This window comes from Haliaeetus albicilla, chromosome 12, assembly GCF_947461875.1.
Source record: "Haliaeetus albicilla chromosome 12, bHalAlb1.1, whole genome shotgun sequence".
Lineage (NCBI taxonomy): Eukaryota > Metazoa > Chordata > Aves > Accipitriformes > Accipitridae > Haliaeetus > Haliaeetus albicilla.
Genome location: NC_091494.1, coordinates 12,049,242 through 12,076,067, shown reverse-complemented (window position 1 = coordinate 12,076,067; position 26,826 = coordinate 12,049,242). Strand labels below are relative to the sequence as shown.

Genomic DNA, 26,826 nt, shown 5'->3' with positions numbered 1-26,826 from the left:
AGTTTGGTCATTTCATCTACTTCAGTGGGAAAGTCTCCAACGTTCCACTGTTCTAGGCAGCATCAAACTATTGACATTTAAGAAACAGAAACTTGCCAGGGAAATAATCAATTCTTGTGTTAGACTGGGGTTTTGTTGCTCAATTCTTTCTTAATCTTCCCTTTCTTTCTTTTGCTTTTAAAAGGCATTTGGCATTTCATGTCTAGACCATTAAAATAAAAAAACCCCGCATATGCAGCATGCTGAAAGATATGTATATAATTGAATTTAAACAATTAAAACCAATTATATTACACATGCAAAGAAAACCACAAATAAGTATGTAGTATATGGGAGAAAAAGATGCATTTGATTGACATTTCAGATTTTATTCTTAACATACAATGTAACTAGTTAGGAGAAACTGTCTATTACTTCCACAATGAACAGTACATTCCTTGTGAATAAATGTAACTCTGTATTGGAATATTTTTTTAAATTTTATTGAAAAAAAGTAAGAATGATTCAGAGAACTGGTAATGAGACACAGAGTTGACCAGTAGCTTGATTAATAATGGGATTAACTAATACAGTCATCCATCTTCTCAAAACAGAGACCAGTGACTGAACATACAGTTGGTTGCAAACTACTCTTCACTCACTTGCACTGAAGAATACTGGTTATTTGTGTGAAACATGTAGCCATGTTATATTTATTCCACAGATACAGTATAGAAAAACATTTTTCCTATCAGCAAGTTAGCTTCTTTCACAAGATGTTCAAACAGAAGGGCAAAGCTTTACTGAAATGGCATTGCCAGAAAACTAAAAAAGTGATTCAACTTGTTACAAGTCATTTTTTTAACAAACAAAATACAATTTGGTATAACTAGAAATTCAGAATTTAAAGAGATGCTTAGGTACTCCACAGAAATAGGAAAAAACTGCTCATTTCAGTTTGAAATGGTTTCTTCCTCCATCTGCAAGATCAAATAATTAAGTTTCACTTAAATGATGCCTGTAAGTAACATAATGAACCTTTTTTGTTGGTGATGCACAACAAAATTTTCCCCTTTCACACAGATATGTAAAATATACTTAATCTCCTCAGCAAACCAGATCTGATGCCTAAAGAGGTCTGTTCAAAGTAAACTGGCAAAATCTTGATGTAAATTGTGCTAGTAGTGAGCATTTTCCCATTTGTGTGAACTAAAACTAAACTAAACTAAACCCATTTCAAACAGTCCACTCCTAGGTAAACTGACTGTTTAACTGAGCCCCATAAGATGGCTACTTTTCAAATCCACTGTAGAGAAATAAATTTTGTGGTTGTTCATATTTTATCCTCGGCAAGTATGTTCAATTATATTATGCATAGAGAACTATGCATATACTCTGCAAATACTTTTCTTATTTCTAACTAATTTTCATTTGACAATCTAATTTGCTTTTCTCCTTTGCAAGCCAGAGCTGGGAACAAGTTTAGTCTACAAAGTCATCCAGAAAATCTCCATAGTCTTATGTTTTAAATGATTATGCATGAACTAGGCTTACATATCAAATAACAAAGGAAATACCAAACGGGAAGGTATAGGGTTGTCCCACCCTCTGCTGCAAGATTTTACTACAGATTAACTACCCTCAAAGGATTTACAAAGCAAACTTAAACCTGAATGTTTCTGCATTAAGCATTTGGTTTTTCATGTTTTTTTCTTCCTTTCAGTAAAAATCTTCCATGTGAAAGCCATGATTTCCAAAGCCCAAGGCAGAGAATAGGGAGTGTTTGGATAATGAATCCTCTCCCTTTGGTTTTCACAACTGACACACCCACTACTTTCAATTCTGTGCCATTGATTTGTTGCATTAAATACATAGTAACTGCCATAACATAACATTGTATGGCATGAGGAACTTTCACAAGCTGCAACTTCTCTGTTCTGGTCCTATTATTAAAGATATTTTGTTTCACTGTCTTGTTTTAATTGGCAGAAATTCCTCAGAAACCTTAGTCTGTGGAACACCCTCCCTAGATTTAAGGAGTCTGCCATTTCTCCTCTTCCTGAGGTCCTTCCCTCATGAGTTCAGTTTCAGAAGCTTTCCATTCCCATTAAAAACTAAAAATAAAAACCCACCCCTAATCCAGTGCTCTGATAGTTGTCAGAAAACAACTGTAACAGCAGTGCAGGAAAATAAGGCTAGTTCCTGCAAACTTGGAAAACTGCAAGTGGAAGCCTGAATTTTTGTCACAGCCACAGGGCATGGTAGAGCAAAAAAACCCTTTAACAGTGCCAGTTCCCTTTCACTAATGGCCAGCCCTACTCATTACTGGGGCAACAGACCACAAGAAAGAGGCAGCAGGAAATCTACCAGAACTCAAGAGTCCTTTCTCCCAGGTCTCAGCATCATTGCTAGCCTTAATTAAATTTTTAAACAACAACCAATTGAGTTCTGGTAAAACATCCCCATTTGTGCAGGATTTCTGTCTACCACACTTCAACCTTCATCATCTTAATTACTCTCCACAAGATAGTAAAGTTTTTTATGAATCATCCTCCTAATGTTACACTACCGCAAAAAATAAAAATGAAGATCTATATTTGAAACACATTCATGAAACCCTTTAGCATTATTTGACCTACTCTGACAAAATCCCTTTCAGAAGGGATTTTAGAAGGATTATATAACCTTTGTTTTCCCAATAATAAACTAAGAATTGTATTTCAGAACCTCACTTCTGCTGCAGTTCCAAGACTAGGAGCAGATTTTCAAAGGACATAAAACTGTTGAGAGCAGCCTTGATTTGTAAAAAAAAAAAAAAAAAAGTAAAAAAAAAAGGGGGGGGGGAGAATGTAGTCAGAAACACAGAATTATCCTTATGTATTGCCAAAACACTTTCTGATATCTGGATTTAAATTATTTCCCTTTAGAGTGCATCTATGCATACAGTAGGTACTGGATCAGAAGTCAAACTATCAGAAGTCAAACTATCCCTGTATTTAGTCTAGCAGATCCACGGTACACTTCCAAGGTAACAAAAGTTTTGAAATATGGTCTTAGAATTTTTGGACGCTTCAGCTGGATCATGATTGCTTCTACATACGCACTGTTACTTTCTTTACATGTAATTGGTAACACTGTTGGTACTTAGATATTACTCATGCTCTCTGAACGTTAGGGAACGGACTTCTTCACTGTTCTGGCTCACACAACAAACAAGTATCACTTCCCTTGGGAACTGTAAGGACTTCTCAGGGCCTGAGTGCACCAATATGCCTTACTGGCCTTGACCAGTCTCAACTGGGGCCTCTGCCCACACCCCTGCCCATGGCCCAGTGTCTCCATTTAACCTCAGCCCTGGACCATCAGTCCCTGCTTGAGCTTTATCAGAGATGTGCCTGTCCCCAGCCACAGCCTGGGCATGGGCCTTGTTGATCCCTCACCCTTGGACTCACTTCCCAGCTTGACCTTGACCCTGCCTCATTACCGTGGACCTGCCCCAGGATCACTGGGCTGTGTCTAACCCTGGCTACTGGCACTCAACCTGAGCTGTGGATTGATTTCCCAGCTTGCCCTTGGACCTGCCTCATCACCGTGATCTTGCCTGATAATCTGGACTCTCGTTTGCCCCTGCCCTGCTGACGTAACTGGGATACTCTGGTCCCTAGCTGGCAAGGTTCCTCCCTGCCATGCAGACTTTTATATGTTAATTTTCATCTCAAGCAGCTGTACTGTGACAAGGAGAGACCAGGTCTAGAGAAGGAAACAGAAATCTCCGCAGGTCCTGGCCGCCCTTCTATCAATGCCTCCTTCAAAACTCTCCTGGTTATATGTTTCATTGCAAATCATGAAGTGAGTTACCAATTTATGCACAAAGAATGCAAAACTCGTATTTCCATATGATTCCCACATGAAATCAATGGAAAGGGGTATTTTATCTTGTTTTCATTTTATACTGAAAATAAACAGCGATAATCAAAAATAACAAAACACCTGCACAAGCTCCGTGGTGGTCTCTTTTCCCTTGTTTTTTTTCAGGATCTAGGAGATTTTATGTGAGCTATCCAGATTTAAATAAAAAACAGTGAAAGACAAGCGTGAGCTACAATATTCATTGGTGGTTCCATATTTGAGTGGTCAACAAACCCACTTGTACCTGTTAGGTAATGCTTTAGGATTGTGAGGAATAAAGCATTGATTTTTACGAAGCATGCTACAGTTCTCTAATGGAGGATATTACAGAAGCATTGCTGTTACTCCTTTTAATGAAGAGTGAAATCCAGAGCATGTGTTTGATCTGTTTTGATTTTGTTCCCTGATGTGCAGCATTTTTTCTTTCTTCCCAAGATTTTATTTTGGCCTCAGAATCTCATTAACATCTAAGAATTGTTTGTATTTTGGCTTCTTTTCTAAGTGTGCTCTAAACATAAAATGAGAAACAAATGAACAGAGGAGATGGCAATGAGGAATAAACAAAAATGCAAGAGGGGAATGCTCTAGTTAGCCGGAAGGAAACACCCATGAGTCTCCCCTTGCTGTAAATCAGGAGAATGCAGTTTCCCATTCTGACCCATAGGAGAAGTAAACTTTCCAGCAACTAGAGGTGTCAAAGAATCAGTCATGTAAAATGTTTGCAAGAATCTTATCTGCTCCCATCAATCCAATTTTGTTGCTAACTTCAGTAAGGTTCACCAGCTTTACTGATTAATGGATGCAGTTTGGTGGAACTTTACCTTTTTAATGCAGCATAACATCTTAAGAGAATTATGAGACAGGAAGCTGTTTTTCTACAAACGCATGTAAAAATATCACAAAAGTTTGTCCAGACTCTCTATAATCAAAAGGGGTTAAAGATCATGTAGAAGACAAAGCCATGAAACTTAAGTTAATTCTCTTATTTATACTCAAGATAGAATACTAAATGTAAAGACAGTCACATACAAAGATGAGTCTCACTTTGCTGCTAGAGAATTTTAACCTGTAATCTTGCCCACTGAAGTGAGTAAAAATTTCTGTTTCTCTCAGGATCGAGCCTGGGAGATATCAGAATATATGTTTGGATCTACTTCATAGACAAATAACAGAGCATATACTTTTCAGAAAATAAGGGTTTGTTTCTTAAGGATGAATTGCTTTCCTTCCTTCCTTTACTGTTCCACCAGTGTGCGCATGGTAGCTACACAACTCATGAGCTTTGCAGGTAAAAGTGTGTGTGTGTGTAACATACATACAATGGACTCTGATACCTGTTTATCAAAATAACTCAAATCAATAACTGTGTTGTTTTAGGAACATGGAGGTTTTTTTAATTACTTGGGATTAATTATATGTATAAAGAATCAGTCTGTGCAGTAACTGAATCCAAGAAGGTCAATGCCATGGAGGGGAAACAGGTGGGCCATAAAATACATAAATATATGTTGTGGGAAAACAAGACGGGAGAACATGGCGAGAAGGCAGCCAAGTGTTATTTATGGAGTAAACCTACATATAGCCCACCCTGGGAAGGAGACAGAACTACAAACAACTCTGTATATGCTCTGCAGGTTTTTAAGTGCAGATATGTTGTATTGCAGAAGCTATATTTAGGGAAATTTAATGATATAATCTTCCAGTTCAGAACCACAGAAACCATTAATGAAAACGAAGGCAACTAACATGATTTTGCATCAATTAAAACTTTGCAAGGTTTCAGTAAAATAAGAAAACCCCAAATCTTTCCACCAATCCTAAATTAGATCCTGTCCTTTTCTTAAAACTCAGCTGTGACTATTCATCTCTTTCTCTCCCTGGGTTAAAGAATACCCTTGTCAAATTCTGCACAAATATATATCACAGTTATCAAATCCTGAAATTTAACATCTGTTGGCAGCAAAGACAATTGTAATTTTTATGTTACTGTGCTTTTTCACTAATTAACCAAGGCTATATTGTAATGCCCCATGCATCACATAAATCCGGACATGGAAGTTTGATATATCCCTTGCTGAAAGAGAAAGTGTGTGCCTAACTGATCTCTGACAGGCCTCTGGAAATCTGTACTTGCTGATGTGCAACAGTACACATTAAGTGTTTGCAAAATGGGTTCAGAAAAGTAAAGGCCAGGCCTTCTCTTATGGCTGTAACCAAGTTTGAACTCAACCATTTCAAAGTTCCAATGTTCTCAAAAGTTATGATAAGTTCTTTTACCTCTTATTTCCAGCCACGGCTGAAATGTCAAAATACAATGGGAAAGACTGTTCCGTGGTATTTCCAGCTGGGACCTGAAGTAGGCATGTAATAAATCTCACAAAGAACGTCTGTTCTTGTGAGATTTCCACCACAGTTTTGCAGACTCGAGAGGTTTGAATAAGCTTTCTTTAAGCATTTGAACTTTTGGCTGCTTATCTGAACCATTTGTGGCTGCCCATCGCTGATCTATGCTTATTGCTGAAGTGTGGCTTGGCTTAAAGTACTTCTTAAAGAATTGTTTGGGGAAATTACACATGCGAAGTCCATACACCTGGGAATGCCCACTTCCATTCCATGACAGAATTCTCCTTTCGTCTTTTAGTAGAAACACACTCCTCTACAGAGAGAGACTTCTGACCCTAAAAAACAGCCCCTGAAAGGCACAATAAGAAAGCTAATGGCTAAAGTCCTGACTTTGCAAAGCTGTTGACTACTCCTATATTCCACTGACTTCCACTGGAATCACTGCCACTAAACATCTCTGAACATCTGAGTTATAAGGTATGTGTGAACCTTAGAAGATTCTGCACATTCTAGCCTGAATCTATGTTTTTCCTGAAATAAGCTGTTCCTTCCATTCTCTTTGTGAATTTAACTCCAAACCCACTGCTGGCAGAAGTGATGGTGAATAATGCCAACTACAGTAGCAAGCATTTGGAAGAAATTAATTTGTACACTTACATAAGCTGAGAAGGTAACAAAATCCATTCTTTACTCTCTGACCCTAAAATGTTTGTGGTAAGAAAAAACTCCAACATTTTCCACATTACCTGCTTCACTCTTATGTCTCATTTAATACATATAAATAAGCATAATAACATTCTACAGTCATAACCTTCAGCTACAAAAACTAATTCTGCAGAGGACAAAATATCAATGTAGAATAAGGAAGAAAACATTGATGCTAGAGTCTTCACTGGAATGTAGGTGCTTTATGTGGTGGAACTGCACTGATAGTAGCTGGGCCAGCTTTTTCAAGAAAGATGTCTTTGATGGCATCTCATTTTTCTCTCTTACTTGTAAAACACCACTTTAATAGCACTGTACAAAGAACAGGTCTACAAGCTAAAAAAAAAAAAAAGAAAAAAAGGCACTGTCATTTCCCCTACAGCAAAAACTTCACCATTTGCACTAATACCTGTACTTTACCTGGTAACTTTCTGTCCATGCTATGCCAGAGCGTACACTGAGTGACTAACAACTGAAAAAAAAGTTCCAATGACAACCACAAAGATTTATTAGTGTATAATTTATTTTCTTCATAAAATCTATTTGAGTTGTCTGGAGGCTGAAAATTTTGCAGGCCTTTAATTGTAGCAAGAGTCTGATCAGCCTTTTTAAAATTATGTGACATACCAGGTACCTGTCCTACTTGTGAAGTTCCTCCTCCTTCTCTGCATCTAAAATGTGGAAAACCTTCTGAGTGTCCAAACTAATGCATAACCTATGAGCCAGACATTCCTAACTTTCCGAGATACTACCACAAAATGATCTAAATAATGAATCTGTGAAGTTATGAATGTAATCTTACAGCTTCAATGATAAATTATACTATCTGCCTGCCAAAACAACCAGTCAAAGAAAAGGGAAATGCAATCAGGATTTTACAGATTGAAGGCTCAAATTGTCTACAGATGAAATTGGTATGCCAGCATCCACAAGAGGGACCAAAATACCAGGCTTTTCTTAGCCCATGTTTGTAAGCCTTTTAATGAAATCATATAAGTATCACTACTGAACAACAACTCTGAGCCCAATCACGAAACAAGGTAAATCACCACTGGTTTAAAACTGCTTTCATGTGGAGAATCTGACTCATTAGAATAAAAAAAACCATCCATGTTCACAAAGTACAAAAGCCTGAATCAACCTTGCCTGAGTTTATGAAGTTGTTCCCCTCTTTTCACAGCTATAGGATAACGTTGTGAACTTAAACCCAGACATCAGGCCTCAAACTTCCATCCCTTAAAAAAACAGTAGGGAAACTTTTAGAGTCTGAATCTTGAGACTCAGGGCTAAGCAAGGCAGAATAATAAATCTCAGCACACTCAGTATTTTGGGAAGTTCAGACACAGAGCCAATTCTAAATCCAGATGTTTGGCCATGTACCCGCACACTTGCCCTTTCTATGCATTCTTGTATCTAACACAAACTCAAGATGCCCTTGGGATCATTATTTTTTGTTTGCTCTTGCCTGTTTAACAGATCAAGGATAAACACAGAAAATAAGATCACTCCTTTTATGGCTGTACAGATGTGTATTTTTAAATTCTGATACAAATAAGTTGTTTTAGAAGATTTGGCAGCACAAAGATAATGAGAAGCCTTACCCTGTCACTCCACTCTGTAAGGAACCAGCTCTTAGCACAGGGACCCATGTCGCAGTTCTCAATATCATTTGGCCGCAGCTTCATGTTACATTCCTCATCATCAACAATGTCTCCAAGGTTGCTGACACATTTCACATCTCGGGTCCTCTGCCCCACTCCACAAGGCACTGAACACTGTAACAAAAGGGAGGTTGCATCAGGACTATGCAAGAACTGCAGAGGTATATGAGGGAGCTGGGTATGTAGAGCTCAATTATTCCTGCTAAGACATCCATAGAAGCTATAGAACTACTCTAGATTGCTAGGAATAGGGAAAAAAAACCACATTAGTAGTTTTAAATCATGTTCTCAGTCTGTAGAATTCTACAGTATACTATGCAGATACATTTGGAAAACATGTCTTCTACAGGCCATGCTGCACCTTATCAAAATGAACTGCTGGTATTTGAATAGCAGGTTGACATATTCTGCAGAATTTTGATCTTGACCTATAAGCAGATATGAAGCAAGAGAAATGCAAAGCAACACAACTTCTGAATCCCTCTTAGAAGTAAAGGTCGCCTTCTCCTGCCCTCTTTTCTTCAACTTCAGAGAGTGCTGACGGCTATCTCTGCCTGATATCTGATATCTCTGCCTGATATCTGATATCTCTGCCTGATGATGTGAAGCATCCAGATCATGAATCAAGATGGGAACATAATTTTCTGCTGTGTATGCATGATATGTTTTGATGAGTCCTGTAAACACTCTAAAATTCAAAGGGGAAATCTCTGGGAATCTGAAGATTAAAGACTGCAGTACCTGCATACAAAGGTACTGAGCAGAGCTTCCAAAGCCAGCCTCATGGTCTTTTCCTTGCTTTTGAATGCTTAATCATGTCTACTATATTTACATGTTAAAGTTATTTATCATGTAATATATACTCCCTACAGCAAGATACCTCACAGACTTCATCTTCAGACTGCAGCCATTTCTTCAACTGTTCATTCCAGAATACTGGCCAAAACCCAGCCTAGATGTGTGAGGTCATTAAATAGCAAAATACTAATAAAAACAACTACGCATTGCTTATGTCATAAAGGGGGCGATTTGTCCAGAGTCACTCTCGAACTCTAGTCTGCTGCCTCCAAACTTAAAATTACCACAATGCCATATTTTCTAATCAGATTTAGATTAAAGTTTTTGACATTTGTATCTCAGAAAAAAATGGTAAGCACATCAAAATCTTAAGATGGGCTTACTTTTAAGATCACAGACCTATCTCCAAAGGGAGAACCTAACTGTACTTCAGTAACCACAAACACAAATAAACGTTCTACTGAAACCAGTTTGCAAACTCAATTGCTCCTTTCTTTATGATGGATCTTCCTCATGCCAAGAACTTTAATTTTACTTCCAAGAGGAAATTAATCACAGAATTTTATTGGAATTATGTTTATATTCAACCAGCTGCAATTTCTAAAGCATTTGTTTAGCTTGATTCACCATATGCTGTACATGCCTAGAGGCTCTGTACACTGAAATACTTCTCAAAATGTAACAACACACAAAACCAGCTCCCCTTTTTCATCATCAACACAATAAAACAATCAAAACTTTACCTTTAATATAAATGTTACTGTCCTTTAACTCCAGATGGATTTTAATTCATCATGAATAATGAATTAACCAACCAATGTGTCTTTACCTTTGTCTGTCTAGGTATTTCCAATTCTTTTATCAGGAATATATCAACATATCACAGATACTTCATGACTAGGAAGGTAACAAAGCCACCATCAGCCTCAGAAATGCAGCCACTGAGGGAGTTAACTCACATAGACTTTACCGTGGGGAAAGACCCACTATAAAGCCACACAAAATCTGCTGCATGACTCTTTAGCCTACTGTGACTGTGTGGATGGAAAGCTGTCCTGCTACTGCCAGTGCAGCTAGCCCATGCACAACACACTGTGCGCTGCAACATGCTTTCCAGCACAGGCTGGGGGAATTAGGAGCACGGAAGCACTTCAGCAGAAAGGAAAAAGGTTTAAGTTGAGGGTTTAAGCTGGAATTTTTCACTGTCTATCCACCCACATAATTCAGCAACTCTAAATTTTTTTTGCTTGTTTCAGGGCTAACTGAAAGACATTTGTTTACCACTATGCCTAATATACCAGGATATTTTCTCTTTCACACAGTGGCCATGAAAGTATCTAGGATGGTTGTCAGGCTTTTGTAAGCAACACAGAAATTAAGGCTCAAAACTGTACCATCCACATTCATCTGAAAGTCTTGGCATAGCCTCAAACCAACTACAGTAACAGCAACTACTGACTCTATCCTTAACACATAAATAAGGTTTAATAATTCCTGAACTAAACTCTACATGCTATGAGAAAGAGCAGTAAATTTGCCACTGCAGGCAAACCTATCAGGACCGTCTCAACTCTACTTCATATAGTATTTAAAAAAAAATCCAGCGCTCAGAAGGCTTGTGTACTTCTGTACACGCACATCTGTGTGTTTTGTACTACACAATCACTCTTCTTCAGCTTCTTTCTGGTTACTAACAGTAAAACTTTAATGGTCATAATCAAGCAGGGTTTTCTTGAACTAAGATTCATATATTTCCAAGGCTTTTCACATTACACTTCCTTGTTTTAAACAAAAACAAATTTCACGTTTGATTAGTGATACCTGGAAGAAAACTCTTACTCTTTTCTGAGGTTTTATGCCCCACATTAATCAATCGTACTTACTGAAGTCCACTCTGTCCTAATCTGCCATTCACTGCAGATCTTCAGCTGGCAAGTGCTGGTTGTCTCTGGTTTCTCCAGGTGATGACAGCGGTATTGCTGAACTGTCAAGGTACGATTGGCATACATTTGCCGGCATAAGATCTGTCGATGCTGCATACCAAGGCCACATGTTTTGCTGCACTCAGACCACTCCCCTATATCCCAGCTAAAGAAAAAGAAAAAAAGATGATGTATTTTTTTCAGTAAAGATTTCTTGAATACTAATCTTAACAGAAGTCAGATGACACGATTTGGATGCTGGTACAGAATCTTACAAAATAACACGCCTCTGCATGCATAACTTAATCCTTTATGAAGACAATGTTATATACATGTAACCAATCTATCTGTAGTGGTTGATAATAACAAGCATACATACAGATTGCACAATTCAAGGTTTCAAGACACATTACAAACATTAATTAAGCCACTAATAGCTAGGGTTTTTTTTTAAAGAATCTATCTATAATATATATTATTGCTCTAATGACACTTCCCAAAAATTTAAGATGTGTTGCATAAAATTTTTCTTCAGTAAAGGCTCTAAAAAAGGACAATACAAAAAAAAAAAAAAAAAAAAAATCACATAATGCATCCAGGCATTCATTCATCAGTAAAACTGAAATAGCAAATGATAAGCAATGAATGAATACATTTAATTTTAGAGATGAAAAAAATCCTTAGATGTATTCTTCTCATTCCAAGATTTTACTGTATTTATTTAATCACTTTTGTATAAACATGTACTTTTCCCCTTTCAGTTTTCATTTCAAGCATGAAGACATACACAACTAAGGGAAGTATCCAAATTGTTCACACATTTTATTTCAGAACTCTTGTGGAGAGCAACCAAAATCTCTGTATTCTTTCTAATAAATATTTACACAGCTTTGTTTATATTCTTGATATTACCCTGTGTAAACAAATGAAGCTGAATTAATATGAGTTGTTAGAAAGAAAAAGGTGAGAAAAATGCTCGGTAAGAGAAGACATCTCCAAGCTATTGGCTTCAAAAGTTCCTGAGTATCTCATGTACACCAGGAAATTGCTTGTCAGGCGTCTCTAACACTGTAACAGCACTTACACCATTAGAAACTTCATGGGATAAGGAGTGGCCACTTGCTGCTAGAAGAGAAGTAAAGAATGTAACCACAAGAGAGATGGAAACTGCAGCTGCTGACTTGAAATAAAGTTGCTATAAAAGCAACTGGGTTTAACCCTTTTCTCTTCTTGGTATACACCGTGGATGAATTGACCCCCCCCCCCCCCCCCTTTTTTTTTTTGACTATTTAAAAGAAGTTGCTTGGGCAATTTTAAGTCACAGTGTCCTGATGGCAAGTGTCTTTTCAGAAGGAAATCACACCTGAGCTGGTTGTATTAGTGTGCTGGAAACAAGGACTACCACTTCAGAATCCAGTCTTCAAGTTGAAGAACTACTGAATTCCAGGAAAGAGAGGTGATGTTTATGAGAGAGTTGTTGTGAGCACTGTCAGCCTCATCTTTAAATATGACACCACGGAATGAACAGGAGGGTACTATCTCACACTGATCCAATGTGGAGTGATATAACCTACAGAGCCTCTTCTTTAGACAGGTATATGCAGAAGCCTGTCACTTGAAAAAAATGTACCCATAGAGAGACCACATATAGTGTGTATGCCTGAACAATCACAGAAATTTTGAGAAATTACTACGCTCACTTGTTGCCAACCTCTCTTTTGTCTTCTCTGAATGCTATTGCTCCCTGTAAAGGGGAAGAAGGCCACCAACAACTAAGGAAAAAATATCCACTACACTGTATGACACAAGTACATAGTACTTAGAAGTGCAAACTAATTTCCTACTTAGAATAGCCTCTTTCACATGCAAAACCTCAGTGACATTGGCTTATTTCACTTGACTTAAATTGTAGTATCTTACAAAGCTGGACATGGGAAGAGGTTGCAGGCCTCCTCTTCTGGAATGGGTTTGGTGCTGCTGTCACAGTAACTCTCAGACACCTCCTCGTGGGTGATTCTGTTTACGCAGTGGAAAACTGGATACTGTGACCCTGAAATGAAGAAGAAAATTAGGCGATGCATTGCAAAACACTCTGCAGTCATAACACTAGCATCCAACACTGATGCAGGAAGGAAAAGCAGAACTTAACAACAGGAAATATAGACTAAGATTTTATCCAAAATCTCCAAATATAAGTGAGAGCTGAATGCTATACTGTTTCCATTGTAGTATAAAGGGACATCCTTAGTATACAGAAAGTACAGCATGGCATTGTAGGAAAGGCTGACAATACATGCTCCTTGGTTTGCATGAGATCTTTATAGTGCAGAGAGTACAAACACTAAGTATTCAGACAATTTAAAAAAATGCAGCCAAGCAGCCACAACACAGGCTTGACAGGAGGAAAAATTTAGCACTCATTCTGTTGTGCTCCTGGAAATAGACTGAGCCTCCTTACTTTAGAGTTACGTGGTGAGTAAACACATGAGAATATTATTCACTTTACTTGTTTTTTTGAAAAGATTCATAACATAAAGCTTACAAGTTAAACATTACTGTAGACTACAGACTTACTAAAAATTACTACTCTCCGTATTTAATGCTCTGTCTTTAAATAATTTTCATGCTAGAGCAGAAAGACAGAACTCTACTTCTATTACTATTGCAAATTGACTACCAAAATGATGACAAAGAGCAAGGTGCTAACATGCCTACTTGTATTTTTTAAGTGAAAAGTTGGAGTACATTAACAAGTTTCCTGACCCAGGTGATCATGAGTCAGCCAGGAAAAGTGCTCTGCTACACCTGATCCATAAAAACAAGGAAGAAGTAGTCAGCGGCAGCTTTGGCTGCAGTGACCATGAGTTCAGGATTCTGAGAGGAGGAAGCAGGGCAAAAAGCAGGACCACAACCCTGAATTTCAGAAGAGCAGACCCAAACCTCTTCAGAGATCTGCTTGGAAGAATCCCATGAGATAAAGCCCTACAGAGAAGAGGGGTCCAGGAGAGTTGGTTGATATTCAAAGACCACTTCCTCCAAGCTCAAGAAAGGTCTGCCTCAACAAGTAGGAAATGAAGCAAAAGTGGCAGGATGCCTGCATGGATAAGCAAGGAGCTCTTAACAAAACTTAGACATAAAAAAGAAGTACAAGAGGTGTAAGCAGGGGCAGGTGATCCTGGAGGAGTACAGAGATGCTGTCTGATTGTACAACCCACAACTGCCAGTTCAATCACTTGAAGCTAGACCCACTGACTTAAAAATTGGGTGATTTTAGTTGGTTTAGGCTATCCTACAACAACTAACTCCAAATGACTAATTATTTATTGGTATTGAAGCCTTATTAGTGCAGATACTCAGAATTATGCAGAGAAAAAAAACCCCACGAACAGGAAAAGTAACTCTGAACTGAAAGAGAAACATTTTGCTTAGGTTGAACCTAACTTTCTTTCACAGAATGAAATAAGCACAAGTGGAATGCTATTCAACCAGACAAGCAGATACACAGGTTACATTTCTTCCCACAAACTTTTCCTGGAATGCTTTCCTCCTTTTCCTGGAATGCTTTCCTTCTCAGATTTCTTATTTGTCATTTTGCCTTTGAAATGCATGGATGATGTGTGATCGTTCTGAATAAGGCTGATTTTTTAAAGTAAAACTGACCTTGATATTAACAATATACTTCATAATGTGGGGAAATATAGTGTACAACCTAAAGACAGAGTCATAAATGCCTAATTCTCAGTGTTTGCAATCAGAAACAGAACGAGATAAAAAACAAAATTCAGGTGGTTTAAGCAAGTACTTTTTCAACAGAACTCATATTGCTCACACTCGCACTGCTCTTGTCTGAAACACCTATATTTATCTCAGAAAGCTACCACTGTCTCAGGAATGCACCCTATATAATGGTGTTTCTAGACCATGCATCAGAAAGATTGCAGAAAAGTGTTTTTTTAACATGTTACTGGCAAGATAGGAAGAAGCAGGGCACAAGTTAACAGTACAGTAGCTTCATCTTTCCGCAAAATTAACTTCTCTTTTCCTTAGATCAAAATGTATGTCTGCACATTGACAAAAACCAAACTGCCATGCCTCTGAGTCAAAGGCAAAAAGAAGTCCCATCTTGCGTAGAAGACCTAGGCAATTTGCACAGAAAATTCGGCTGCATCTTAGTTGGTATTTGTGTCTAAAAACAGAGTAGAAAAGGGCGTTATAACAGTTAAAGCTTATGTACCTCAAATGTGGGTTTACTAAATCCTGCACTGTCAGTGACACTGATTCGTAAGATTATCGACACTACAAGTCTTAGGACACTGGATTGAAGATCAGTTTTCTCCAGCTTTCCATTTCTAATTATCCACTTGAACTTGCAGCCTTTGTCTAAGATCTGTGGTTAATTAGCTCCATGGTTTTTACCTCCTGGAGCTCAAAACCTCTATAGATTTAATGGTAACTACTAAATAATTTTTTAAATTGTATTATCATATTTTGTGATTAACAATTCAAACATCTCATCCTGGGTTTACTGAAGTCAATTTCCTTTGTCATGCAGCCAGCAGGTAACTTATACTTGTGATCAAGAAATAGAAAGAAAGGAGATCAATACATTCAGCTATGTATTAAAAAAAATATTGCACCAGAGATCTGTAGTAATTCTAAATTATAACTTTATAACTTTAAATAAAATAAGGGTGGCCATAGTTGATGGTAACTGTTGGCTGGCACACTTCAATTTCAGGATAGAAAATTTAAATTACAATTCCCACTGAAGTTATGTTTGTTCAAGAATTTAATTCTATCAAAAGCAAGGCTTTGCATCTCACCAGCTAACTTACATTAATACTTCAGAAAAAGCTAGTATATTTTCTGAAACCTATGGAAAAAATCAGCAGTTTGCACTCTTTAATCTCCTTTCTAATTCTTCTTTAAAAAAGTAACAAACATGCTGCCATGGCTGATAACAAATTATCCCAAATAATTTCCAAGGTGTAGATAACAGTTTTAAGGACAGGTTGTGCTCAAAGAAGATGAAGTGAGGTACTCCTCCTGTAAGATCTTTCAGACAAAATCTGGACGAAGTTCCTTTGGCTCCAGGACTGGAGGAATTTGCAGTGCACCAGCCCTCTTCTCTCTGGACAACGGAGAGGGATAACACGCTACTTCACTTCACTTCCCTGACAGGATGCAGTAGCAGTTTCCACACTGTCCAAATTCTAGCAGATCTATTTGCTCAGTCATCTTAAATGGAAATTTGGGACAAGAGTTGGTGGCAGTTCTCATGGGAAGCATTTTCACTTCTTAAAAAAATGATAATAGATTTTTTCCAAGCCAAAGTTTTACTGAAAAGTGCTTTGCAATCTCACAGCTTTTCATCAAAACTGTTAATTTATCCTTCCTTTTTCCTTAGGTAGCACAAAAATAATATTTCTTTCTTTCTTCTTCCAACTTAAAATTTTCTAAAGTTATTTAGTTTTGACAGGTTCATTTTGGGAAAAAAAAAAAAAAAAGGAAAACTAAAGACCACGTATCATCTACATTTCTGCATGAAGAAATAAAGTAGCAGAAAAAAGGAAAACATGGATAAAAGAAAAAAGAAGGAAGTGTCCTATATTGAATCATAGAAAATGAAAATAAAGCCTTAAATAGCACAAGATTTTTTTCTGATTTTTTCACTCCATTTTTTATCAGCTTATATAACTTAGTTTGACTTGAAATGCCTTATGGGCATCAGAGATTCACATAGGCTTCTCACACCAAAATCACAAGGAATGTTCATACAGTCTCAACAGTGTCAGGATCCTACTCTCAAGGTCCAATTTCTTTTGAATTTAACTTAATCAGAACACACACACGTTCTCCAAATTATGGGAAAAGAGATACTAATTTTTGACAGTTCTCTTGTTGAATTTCATGGACTAAATTTAAGCTGTATAGGAAGCTGGAAGATATCCTTCGAATTCTGTTTTCCTACAATTTTGCTATCATCATTTTGACTCAGATTTCATTAATACCACTGCCAATGGCTACTAGATCACCGAAGAAATGGCAAGAACTGTGTTCAAATGTCTGTAAGGTTCACAGGAAATACAACCGACTTCTACAATGTAAAGGAAGAACACATTTACCCTGGTGTGTTCCTGCAACTGCATCATAAATTACGTTATTTGGATACTAAAATTCACCGCGTATATGATAATTCAGACACTCAGCAGGCGATACTCACTGATTGCTACTAAACAATAATCAGGTGCAATTAAGGATTCTGCCCATATGACTTCTATTAACAGCACATAGTGTATTTAAATGCCAACCAAAATAATTCTGGTTTACAATCCCTCCCTTTCTCCACAAAAAGTCTTCTGACTTTTATAGGCTGTATTTTAGCTCTAACACTTTTGCAGTAATTTCTCCAAGGAAAAAAGTTTTCTCAATATATTGGGAAGCAATTTTGACTGGTATCAATATTGCTGAAGTTTTTTAGCTCTATCTGTAGCTGTAACATAGACACTTATCTGGCCTTGGACCAATTTGCAAAGCTTCCTCTCAGACTAATTAGGAAGCAAATGTTCTCAGTGTATATGAACTGGTGATGATCAGCTGAGTTCCCTCACTGATATGTCTTTATCTCAAAGCTCTGCGATTTTTTAGGTATGGTGATGGGTGGCTATGTATTAGTACAAAAGATTTCACTTCTACTATCACAAAAAACATATTCGCCAAATAATTGCTTGTGCTATGCATTATTGAATTTGTGGTCACTGTGAACGTCTTATGGCAAAGATTAATCTGGCAAGCTCAAAGTAGTGTATCCATCACATTCCAAAAGCCCACTAATTACCAGTCCTTTTCCATCCCTCTTTCTTCACACTTCTCCCCTATGAAAACCTCAGTTTTCTGAAGTCACATTATTGCTGTTCCAATGAGGAACATCCAATGAGGCAAAGATATGGCTGATGGAATCCCTGTGAAACCTTGCCGTAAAGATCAGAAAACTATTGACAAAGACACAAAAAGCACTGAGGGTGCATCTGACAAAGCTGGAGAGGCCAAATGGAAGGATAACGGATGCCAAAGAATGTTGAGGAAAGCAGCTGTGTATCAAGGGTGTGAGAGAGAGCAGCTTGCCATAAAACCCCGAAATATTTCCTTCAGAGGCAAATGCCATATATTCCCTTTTAATTTACATACTTTGTATTTATTATTTTTAATTTTGTTGTTTCTGCTGATTTAAATACAAGCACACATAGTAGTACTGACATGTCTTTTCCTTGTAAGATAACAGAAAACACCAGGTCCAGCAATGCTTTGTGCATACAAGAGCTGCTGAATAGTCACACTGCTTCTTCTCTCAATGCTTCTCCTCTCCCACGCTGGAATCCTCCCATGTGTCATCTATTTTCTGTGCATGTTGTATGAAGCACTTACCTTTCCCACATGTAGTAGTGCACTCAGTTTTTCCAATCTGTTTCCAGTTGTGTTCTCGGTTTTGTCTGGGTGGTTGCACAGCAGGCACCTGGTTTTCTGGCTGATGAGAAGGAAATCTTCCTGGCTGAATAACTGGAAAAGTTCCAGCTGACTGTCCAGTGAGAGTGTCTGTCTCCCTATGCAAATCCTCATCCTCTTGATTTGTACTTTCTGGCATTCCTAATTGACCATTCAAGGGCTCCCCTGATGATGGACAATAACAAAAAAGTAAAATAATGAGCCTCACTTGCAAATATCAGTCTATGTTTTCATCCACTAATAATCACAACTGGAGCATCATTAAACTTGAAAGCAGCTTTAATCTGCTATGCAGAGACTTCGTAATAGTGTCCTGCGAAGATTGTGTTGTTTTAAACTAAGACAACCAAGTCTCAGCCAGCAAATACATGAAAAATTGAAGAATCTCCAAACGCATTGTAGCATTAATGCACCCAGTGTCAAAATTTCCCAAAGTTTTTTTTGTACCATGCTCTGTATTCTGTGCCTCCCCATGTCACAGCACAGCTGCTCTTCATTACAGACTGCAAACACACTTAGAAATTTGTCAAGGCAAGTAATGAACATTAAAAATAGGTCCAAACTCACTTGCAAATTTTCTACTGTCCTTCAGAACTTCATACCAGTACACACAGACATATCCACAGCTCAGTCAGGAGCACGAGCTGTCCATATTCTAGCTTGGGGAGGCAACAGCTTTGTGTTTGATCCTCTCCAGTTGGGAGAGGAAAGAGAAACTGCAAAGGATTGTTTTAAATTATCTCAAACTCTGAAGAGAAAACTCATGTTCTATTTCATTTCTGAGACATGGTTACAACACTCCAGCTCATGCAAGGCCATGGTTAACATTTTAACAACAAAATTGTTACTGGAAGTAGAAATATGTGAACAGATTCCCTGCTACAGTATAAATAATCCCTGCCAGTATTAATTCACTGAAGTTACCAAATCTATGGCAGACTTCTCTTCCAACACATAGGGTGAAATTCGGGGCCTCTCCCACATCAGTGGCAGCATTTACACTGAATTTAATAGTATTAATTTCTCCATTAGCTTATTGGGTAATGAAATGTGTTTAATAATAGGAAATAGTGGCATTTTACCTGGCCTCCTGTGAGCAAGCAACTGAGGACTAATGACATTGTCTCCTGGAATGATATACTCATAATGTATACCCGGGTTAGGCTGCTGATGTATCATCTAAAAAGAAAAACAGCCATATATTCACTTCTTCCATTTGTTATATTACTAATGCTTAAATATGTACTTGAACTCATCAACTACGTAACATTATTTATCATTGGTCAGAATGGAAACAATGGTTAATGACTGTCTCAAAAAATGCAAAAAAGGTATTTATTTCTGGAAAAAATAAGGAAATACAGGTTACTATGTGTGCAAACAGAGTTAGCTTGTGACGGCAGAGAAACTATTTCTCTAAATCTTCTCTGAAAAATGTAAAACTGACATGCTCGGGGCCAAGGTGCAGCTGTGGGCTGCACCAGCCACAGCCTCGCCTCTTGCCAGCGTGGGCAGCAGAGGCTCACACCAGGCCTCAGCAGCAGAAAAGACGGTCCTAAGGTCACCAACGCATTCTCAGAGAGGAGGAGCTTGACACATGCCTGAGGAAAGATAAGCAAGGAAGAAATAAATCAGAGAAAAAGAAATACCACAGACCCCAATCTACAAATCTAACCAACTGCCTTTTTTAAGGTTTATCAGTTGAACTTGGACAGAGCACAGGCAGACAGCACATATGTGTTATTCTGCATGTACCATCTCACAAATCAAACTGTTCCTTTCATCACTGTGCAGCTACCTCTGCACCACTCAATGGAGACTCAACAATCAACTAGCTAAAATTACTAACGTTATGCCGCTCTTACCATAAGCATTGCTCAATAGAGATCAAGTTAAAAGATTACAAAGGCCCATACTCGTTACAGCATCTGAAGAGCACCCATGCAACCCTCCTGCATCCTTCCATGTTAATTTTCAATTGAATGAAGATGTAATGTAAGTGCAGACAGACTCCCACTGCTTTACAGCTAGCCACAACAACTCTATCAAAGTGTTCTTTATGAAACACAGGCGGGAACCATAAGCTTTTCTCCTTGTAAACGTGAAAATGAAGCCAAGTGGTTTCAGAACACTGCTGCACAAGCCCATGCGAGCCGACACGAGCACGCCTCTGAAAGTCTGTGCCACTTCTTGTATGCTTGTTTAAGCAGTTAGGCATAGTAAGACCTGAGCAAGATATGACTTTGTGAAAGCTTTTTAAAACTGCTAGCAGCACACTCCATACCCAACTGGCTTGTATTACATTGCTGCTGCTGAAAGCCTGAGTATACTCATGCTAGAAATGCAGGGATGCCATCAGCTGCTAATTTCACTAGTTTAGCTTTGATTACTTAGTACTGCTTCTAGTAACACTGCTGCTTTAAAAGTCCTGAACTCTTTATGGGGATTGGTCTGGTAGAAGCCTCAGATTACACTTCAAGTACCTTTTTTTTAAAAAACAAAACAAAACCAAACAAACACCAGAGCTTGCACTAGCTCTTTGGTTCTGACAAACCATGGGCCAGACAGAACAAAGTCATACTATGCCAATGGCTTTATGACCCAGCAGAGCGCACTTACGCTTCATGGTTTCACTAAATTTGTCACACCAATTAACACCAACTAGGGATTCAGACCTCTGTTTTTCCTTGTGTCAAAATCACTTTTTCCTTGCCAAACATAATAGCTGTTCCTCTAAACTCTGTCCCTCAGAGATCATTCACTTTTCTGAACCATCTAATAATGCATTGCCTGTAATATTTTTTTGTAAGGGTTGGTCCTTCCCATGTCACTTTGTTATCCAAAAAATACACCTTCTTTGTGTTTGGTCCTGAGAGAACTGAGCACTGTGAAGCTGACTTCAGCGGAAGAGTACGCCCCACCTTCCAGAACCAGGACCCTGTTCTTAAGATGTTTCCCGGAACAGCTTTCCAATGGTTCCTGTTTTTCCCATTGCATTTCTCAAAACAACTGACAGGCACATTTTATAAAGAGCTTAACTGATGAAGTTCCTATGAATATATTGTCACAGCTTTCTTGCAGGAAAACACCTGGCATTATACAATAGTTTTGCTTTGACTTAGTGCACCTAAGTCTTTGTAGCAACGTATACTTCACACTTGGAGAAAACTTGAATCTCTTTTTATCTTGCTAGTTATAACCTGCTGTAACTTAGAAAACTTTTTCTCTACATTTTTAGAGTGGAGGAAAGACAGCATGATCTCAGAAAAAAGGAACAGAAAGCCATTTGGAGTTCCCATCTGCAAATCTCTTCATTTTTCTACACACAGCATAAAGATCATGAGTATGGATGAAAAGAGAATTACATGATTCAGGAACTGCAAGACAAAGTCTGAAAAAAGACATCTGTATCTGCACAGCTACAAATTTCAAACCGGTAAGAGAGGCTGTGTCATACCGATGACTGATTTTCTTACATCTAGCACTATCTATTTTTATCTTCTCACACTATATTGAAAAAGACACGAAACTGTCAGGTTATAATGAATTGTAGTATTCCTCATATCTACAAGAAATATCTCAGATAAGAGTCCAGTCAAATTAGATGTGGCAATGCACAGTAGCAGCCACAGAGCAAAACTGATAAAGCTGTGCTCATCATGCCAGCTTTCTTATATGCATTGCAAAAGCAAAAAAAGAGACTAAGCCTCAACTAAAACATTAAAATATGATAAATTTAAGCTTAAGGTTTTTTTATGGTATTACTTTGGAAATATCTGTTTAATCCATTTCCTGATCCTTTTCTCTCTAGCTCATTAGGTGTTACGCATTAATCAGCTGACAATAAAAACTTAAGACCAAACCTCAGCTCAGAGCATCCTGTAACTACACAATGACACATGTATTTTAAAAACATGGGACTCTGCACTGCAGAATCTACAAGCCCAACCATTTAATCTTCTGGGCTTTTGCCAGTCTTACATTGCAATCAATCAGAAATTATCCAAAAAGAAGTAATGTTTGCATAATTATTACATTGCTTTATTAAGATACCATATAGCAGATGGGGAATAACTTTGCCAATATCTAACATTTCTCAGCTGAGTAATCAGGGTAGTTACTACTCATTTTTCAATGAAACAACCCAGCACACTCACTTTTCCACTCCATATTGCACTTAAGGGCAAAAAAGCCATAGCTGGATGAAACAACCAGTTAACCTAGTTTTTCCAATGAGTGAATATTACCTTGTGAAAGTATAATCTCAGAACACACCATTTATCTTTGAAAAAGTTGTAATCAATCCCAGTTACATTTTTTATTTCAATAATCTGTAAAAACCTGTCCCATCTGAAGTAACCAGCTTTTTCAATACAATTCCCCCCTTAGCCACAATTTGCCTTCTCTCATCCTTTCTCAAATGGCTATTATCTATGGTCTCCTAGCACAGCTTTGTATTAAAATTTCCCTGCTTCAAATCCTACATTCTACAGTTTTTTGGACTTACGTTTCTCTTCAAGAAAATTGAGACCATATCACTCTGTGAGAGGCCTTGTCTGATTTAGGTATTTGCTTCAGTTCACTGTAAAATTAAACTATGCTAAATTTTCTTGAGTAGGAAAGTATCCAGAGAAAATTCAGTTCACAAAAAACCCCTGGATATTTGTATGCTTTGTCTCTATTTTACTGAACAAGTAAAATTTGTTTTGCTGGATCAGTAAAGTCTGAGAGAAAAAGGCTTCATTGTTATTTAGATTTCCTATGACTTGGAGCAAGATGGGAACAAGAGCAAGCAATAGTAAAATATAAAAAATACGGTTTCAAAATTAAAGGAACAAAACAGTAATGAAGTATTGGTATTGAATGCAATGTGTGTTGCATGTTAACAAAGAACTGAACAGGTTTTTTCCATCAGGAAGATTAAATACAAGAAACTTACATAGACATCAAGGACTTCATTTGTTGGACCATCAGCTAAAAATGACTCTCCTGCAGTACTGGAGATTTCATTTGGGCGTTTATAGGTGAACATTGTCCCACCACCTTCATATCTCCCAGGTCGATCAATTGCCCAGTTTCCATTGATGATGGACCGTCCTGATCGACTCCGCAACGCTGTAGAGGATGGGGACAGAAACACAAGGACTTTGCTCAGAGGAAATCACCTTCACATACTGGTGCCCAATCAAATCCCCAAAGGTGCATTACACTGTTAGGTGTTCTCTGATGCCAGCGGACAAAGCTGTGTGGCTGCTGAAAAGAACAGAGTTATATTAGTAGTAGCACAAAAAAGCGCCAAGCTTAGAAAACTTTGTCCGAACGCTTGGTATGTTTATGCTGCAAGAAAAGAAAGAAAAATCCAAGGTAGCTTGGCAACCTTTTCCAACAGTTTCTCACAGGTTGTCATGTGACTCTCAGCGAGCCAGCGGCATACACTGAACATACATGGATGCCAAGGCAGTGGCTTTCCTCTACTTCCTTCTCACTGAATTGACTATTTTGTGATTAGACAGAACAAAACACAGAGGCATATACAGAAAATCAGTACGTTATACAGTGCAGAGGCACCAAACAATTTAGGGACACATGAATTTCCTGGGTTGCCAAACATTCCAGTTATTCTTCATGAAGCCATTTGGCTACTCCCTCCATTTCCTTTTCAGAACACAGTTCTTTTTGCCAGAACATCTGCATAGCCCTGATCTGCAGCACTGTTTGGAATGACAAGCTCTCTGAAAATGCCAGTAGGATCTCTTGCATAAGGAAAAATGACTTGCAAATCAGATACTAGCCAGTGAAGGATAAAATATGGATTCAATATCCAGTTGTGCAGTGCATTCCCTTTGTCACCATGGGCAAGTCACTGATTTCTACATGCTTCTGTTCCTTCCTGTTCCTACTTCCTTACCTGTCTATGTGACTATAATTTTAAGTCCTTAAGGTCAGAAGCTCCCCACATACATGTGCCTAATTTTATGCAATATTACAGTTATATACTTTAAAATATAGTAGTATCTTGAGGCCGAAACCACATCAGACATTGTTTAAGTACACAGGAAAGACATGACCCTTTCCCTAAAGGCTCTACTCACAGATTTTTAATGTTATTACAAAAGAATTTGCTTTTAAACACAGATTTTAAAACAGACAACAAACTCTACTAATAACCTTGGCTGTATACTTCTCGACTTTTTAATGCAAATTCAAGGCACAAACTTTGAAATTATAAAAATTTAGGGTCAAGGAGCCAGTTATTCCAGAGACTGTTTCTTCTTTATCCTGTCACAACTGCGATACTCAAGTTAAAATACTCTCAGCATTATACATAACTATGCTGCTGGGAAAAATTTAAAAAGCCTACATGCATGGCCTAAATGATGGGAAACTAAATTTATGCTGTTAATTCCAAAGTAATACACATTAGAGAAGAAACTTAAATTGTTCTTACATATTCCAGACATTTGAATTAACTTTATTAATCAATAGAAGCAGTCTTTCTGCTTTTGCTGCAGGCCTCTCAGTGAAGAACATCAGTGTGACCATGTGGTGAGAAACGGTCACAAAATGTCAATGTAAAGGCATGTTATGTTAAAATAAAAAAAGACAGCAATAGAGAACCACACTGCAAATATTGTTGTTCTTTTATATAAATTAGTTATTTTAAGTGCAATACTACTGCCACATTTCAGAAACCATGTCAATCACTTCGTTACTCTTCTTTGAGTACCCCTTGTTGAAAGAAAACCTTCTGTATTGAGAAAATTCCATAGTTACAGATAAAGATGCAGATAAATACAGAAATATGGATTAAAAATGAATTATTCCAATTCAAAACAAGAAAAAATAAGGGAAAGTAATGAAAAATAGGTTTGTAAATTCAAAAAGAATACTTTTCACATGATGTGTGTCTATAGGCACAGATTCAATCCAACAAGAAACTGTTGAGGGGAACGCTTTAATAAGATACAAGAAAGGATTGGACTGGTAGATTTTTTTTAAATTAATAAAAGTAAATGGCTGCAAAGGAACATCCTGATATTTAAGTTTGAACTTTATAATATCCTACGTATGTTAGGCTGAGACCTATAACTTGAGCAGATTATTTTCTATTTGCCAAGTGTATATTCTTACAGCATCTTATGAAACACCTTACTGTTGGTCAGCACAAAATACAGGGAACTGGACAGATCACTATCTTGATCCACAGAGCAAGTTCTGTAACCCTACTAGAAGACTGAGCTGACATCCAGGCTTAAAGAGAATCCAGCATGGAAGAACTCAGAACAGAACATACTGGGTGAAGGGACAGTGACACTATCAGTGTCCCTGCCTTGTTAACTTGCAAGATTCAAAGTCTTTTTCCCCTATGGAAGTGGTTGCTGAGAACTTAACTCTTTTTAATTTACTTAATACTGATGAAATTGTTTATAGAAGATTACTTGTGTTTTTTCAAAAATTTTGTAAATAGTGCTTAGATACATACCATCATGTACTTATGTCTCCTGTAAGTCCTTACCATTGTTATTCGTTAATGAAAAAGCAATGGTTCATTAGACAAAGTGGGTGACTTTATCAATCTTCAAGCCTCAACCAACTAGAATTTTCAGTTATGTTTGTGATTTCAAGTCAGCTTGCATTAGTTTGCCTTATAATACATGCAGAAACAGAGGTATGCAATACTGATACATTATCTAACTACTAACAACAGATTTGAACTGCAGTTGTATGCGCTTTATTAGTCACCCCTGCACTAAACCGATACAGTCACTCCTCTAGAAAGGCTAAGGACTCGGCAACCTACTTTTTCAAAGTGATACGAGAACATGTGTGCAACCTGCAAATTTAAAATATGAATTAGTTTAGTCGTTATTAGTAGTATCCCAGTTTGTGCAAGAAATTTTTTTAATAAGATCGCATCTGTTCTTCATTAAGAGGAAAATAAGGTAGTAACTGAACAGAAGTATAGAAGTAGATAAATTAATTTAAAAGACTTCACATTATCACAT

General features: G+C 37.7%; 1 protein-coding gene across 3 annotated transcripts in view; it reads right to left on the bottom strand.

Annotated features, from left to right (window-relative positions):
- Nucleotides 1-26,826, bottom strand: part of THSD4 (thrombospondin type 1 domain containing 4) — a 327,756-nt gene that overhangs the window by 9,487 nt on the left and 291,443 nt on the right. For all 3 annotated transcript variants that reach the window (XM_069798090.1, XM_069798091.1, XM_069798092.1), the window contains 6 exons: nucleotides 23,760-23,935; nucleotides 19,903-19,999; nucleotides 18,743-18,985; nucleotides 13,238-13,367; nucleotides 11,279-11,483; nucleotides 8,538-8,711 (listed from right to left, as the gene is read on the bottom strand). In XM_069798090.1, the coding sequence (XP_069654191.1) occupies nucleotides 8,538-8,711; nucleotides 11,279-11,483; nucleotides 13,238-13,367; nucleotides 18,743-18,985; nucleotides 19,903-19,999; nucleotides 23,760-23,935 (1,025 nt within the window). The remainder of the gene's footprint in view (nucleotides 1-8,537; nucleotides 8,712-11,278; nucleotides 11,484-13,237; nucleotides 13,368-18,742; nucleotides 18,986-19,902; nucleotides 20,000-23,759; nucleotides 23,936-26,826) is intronic.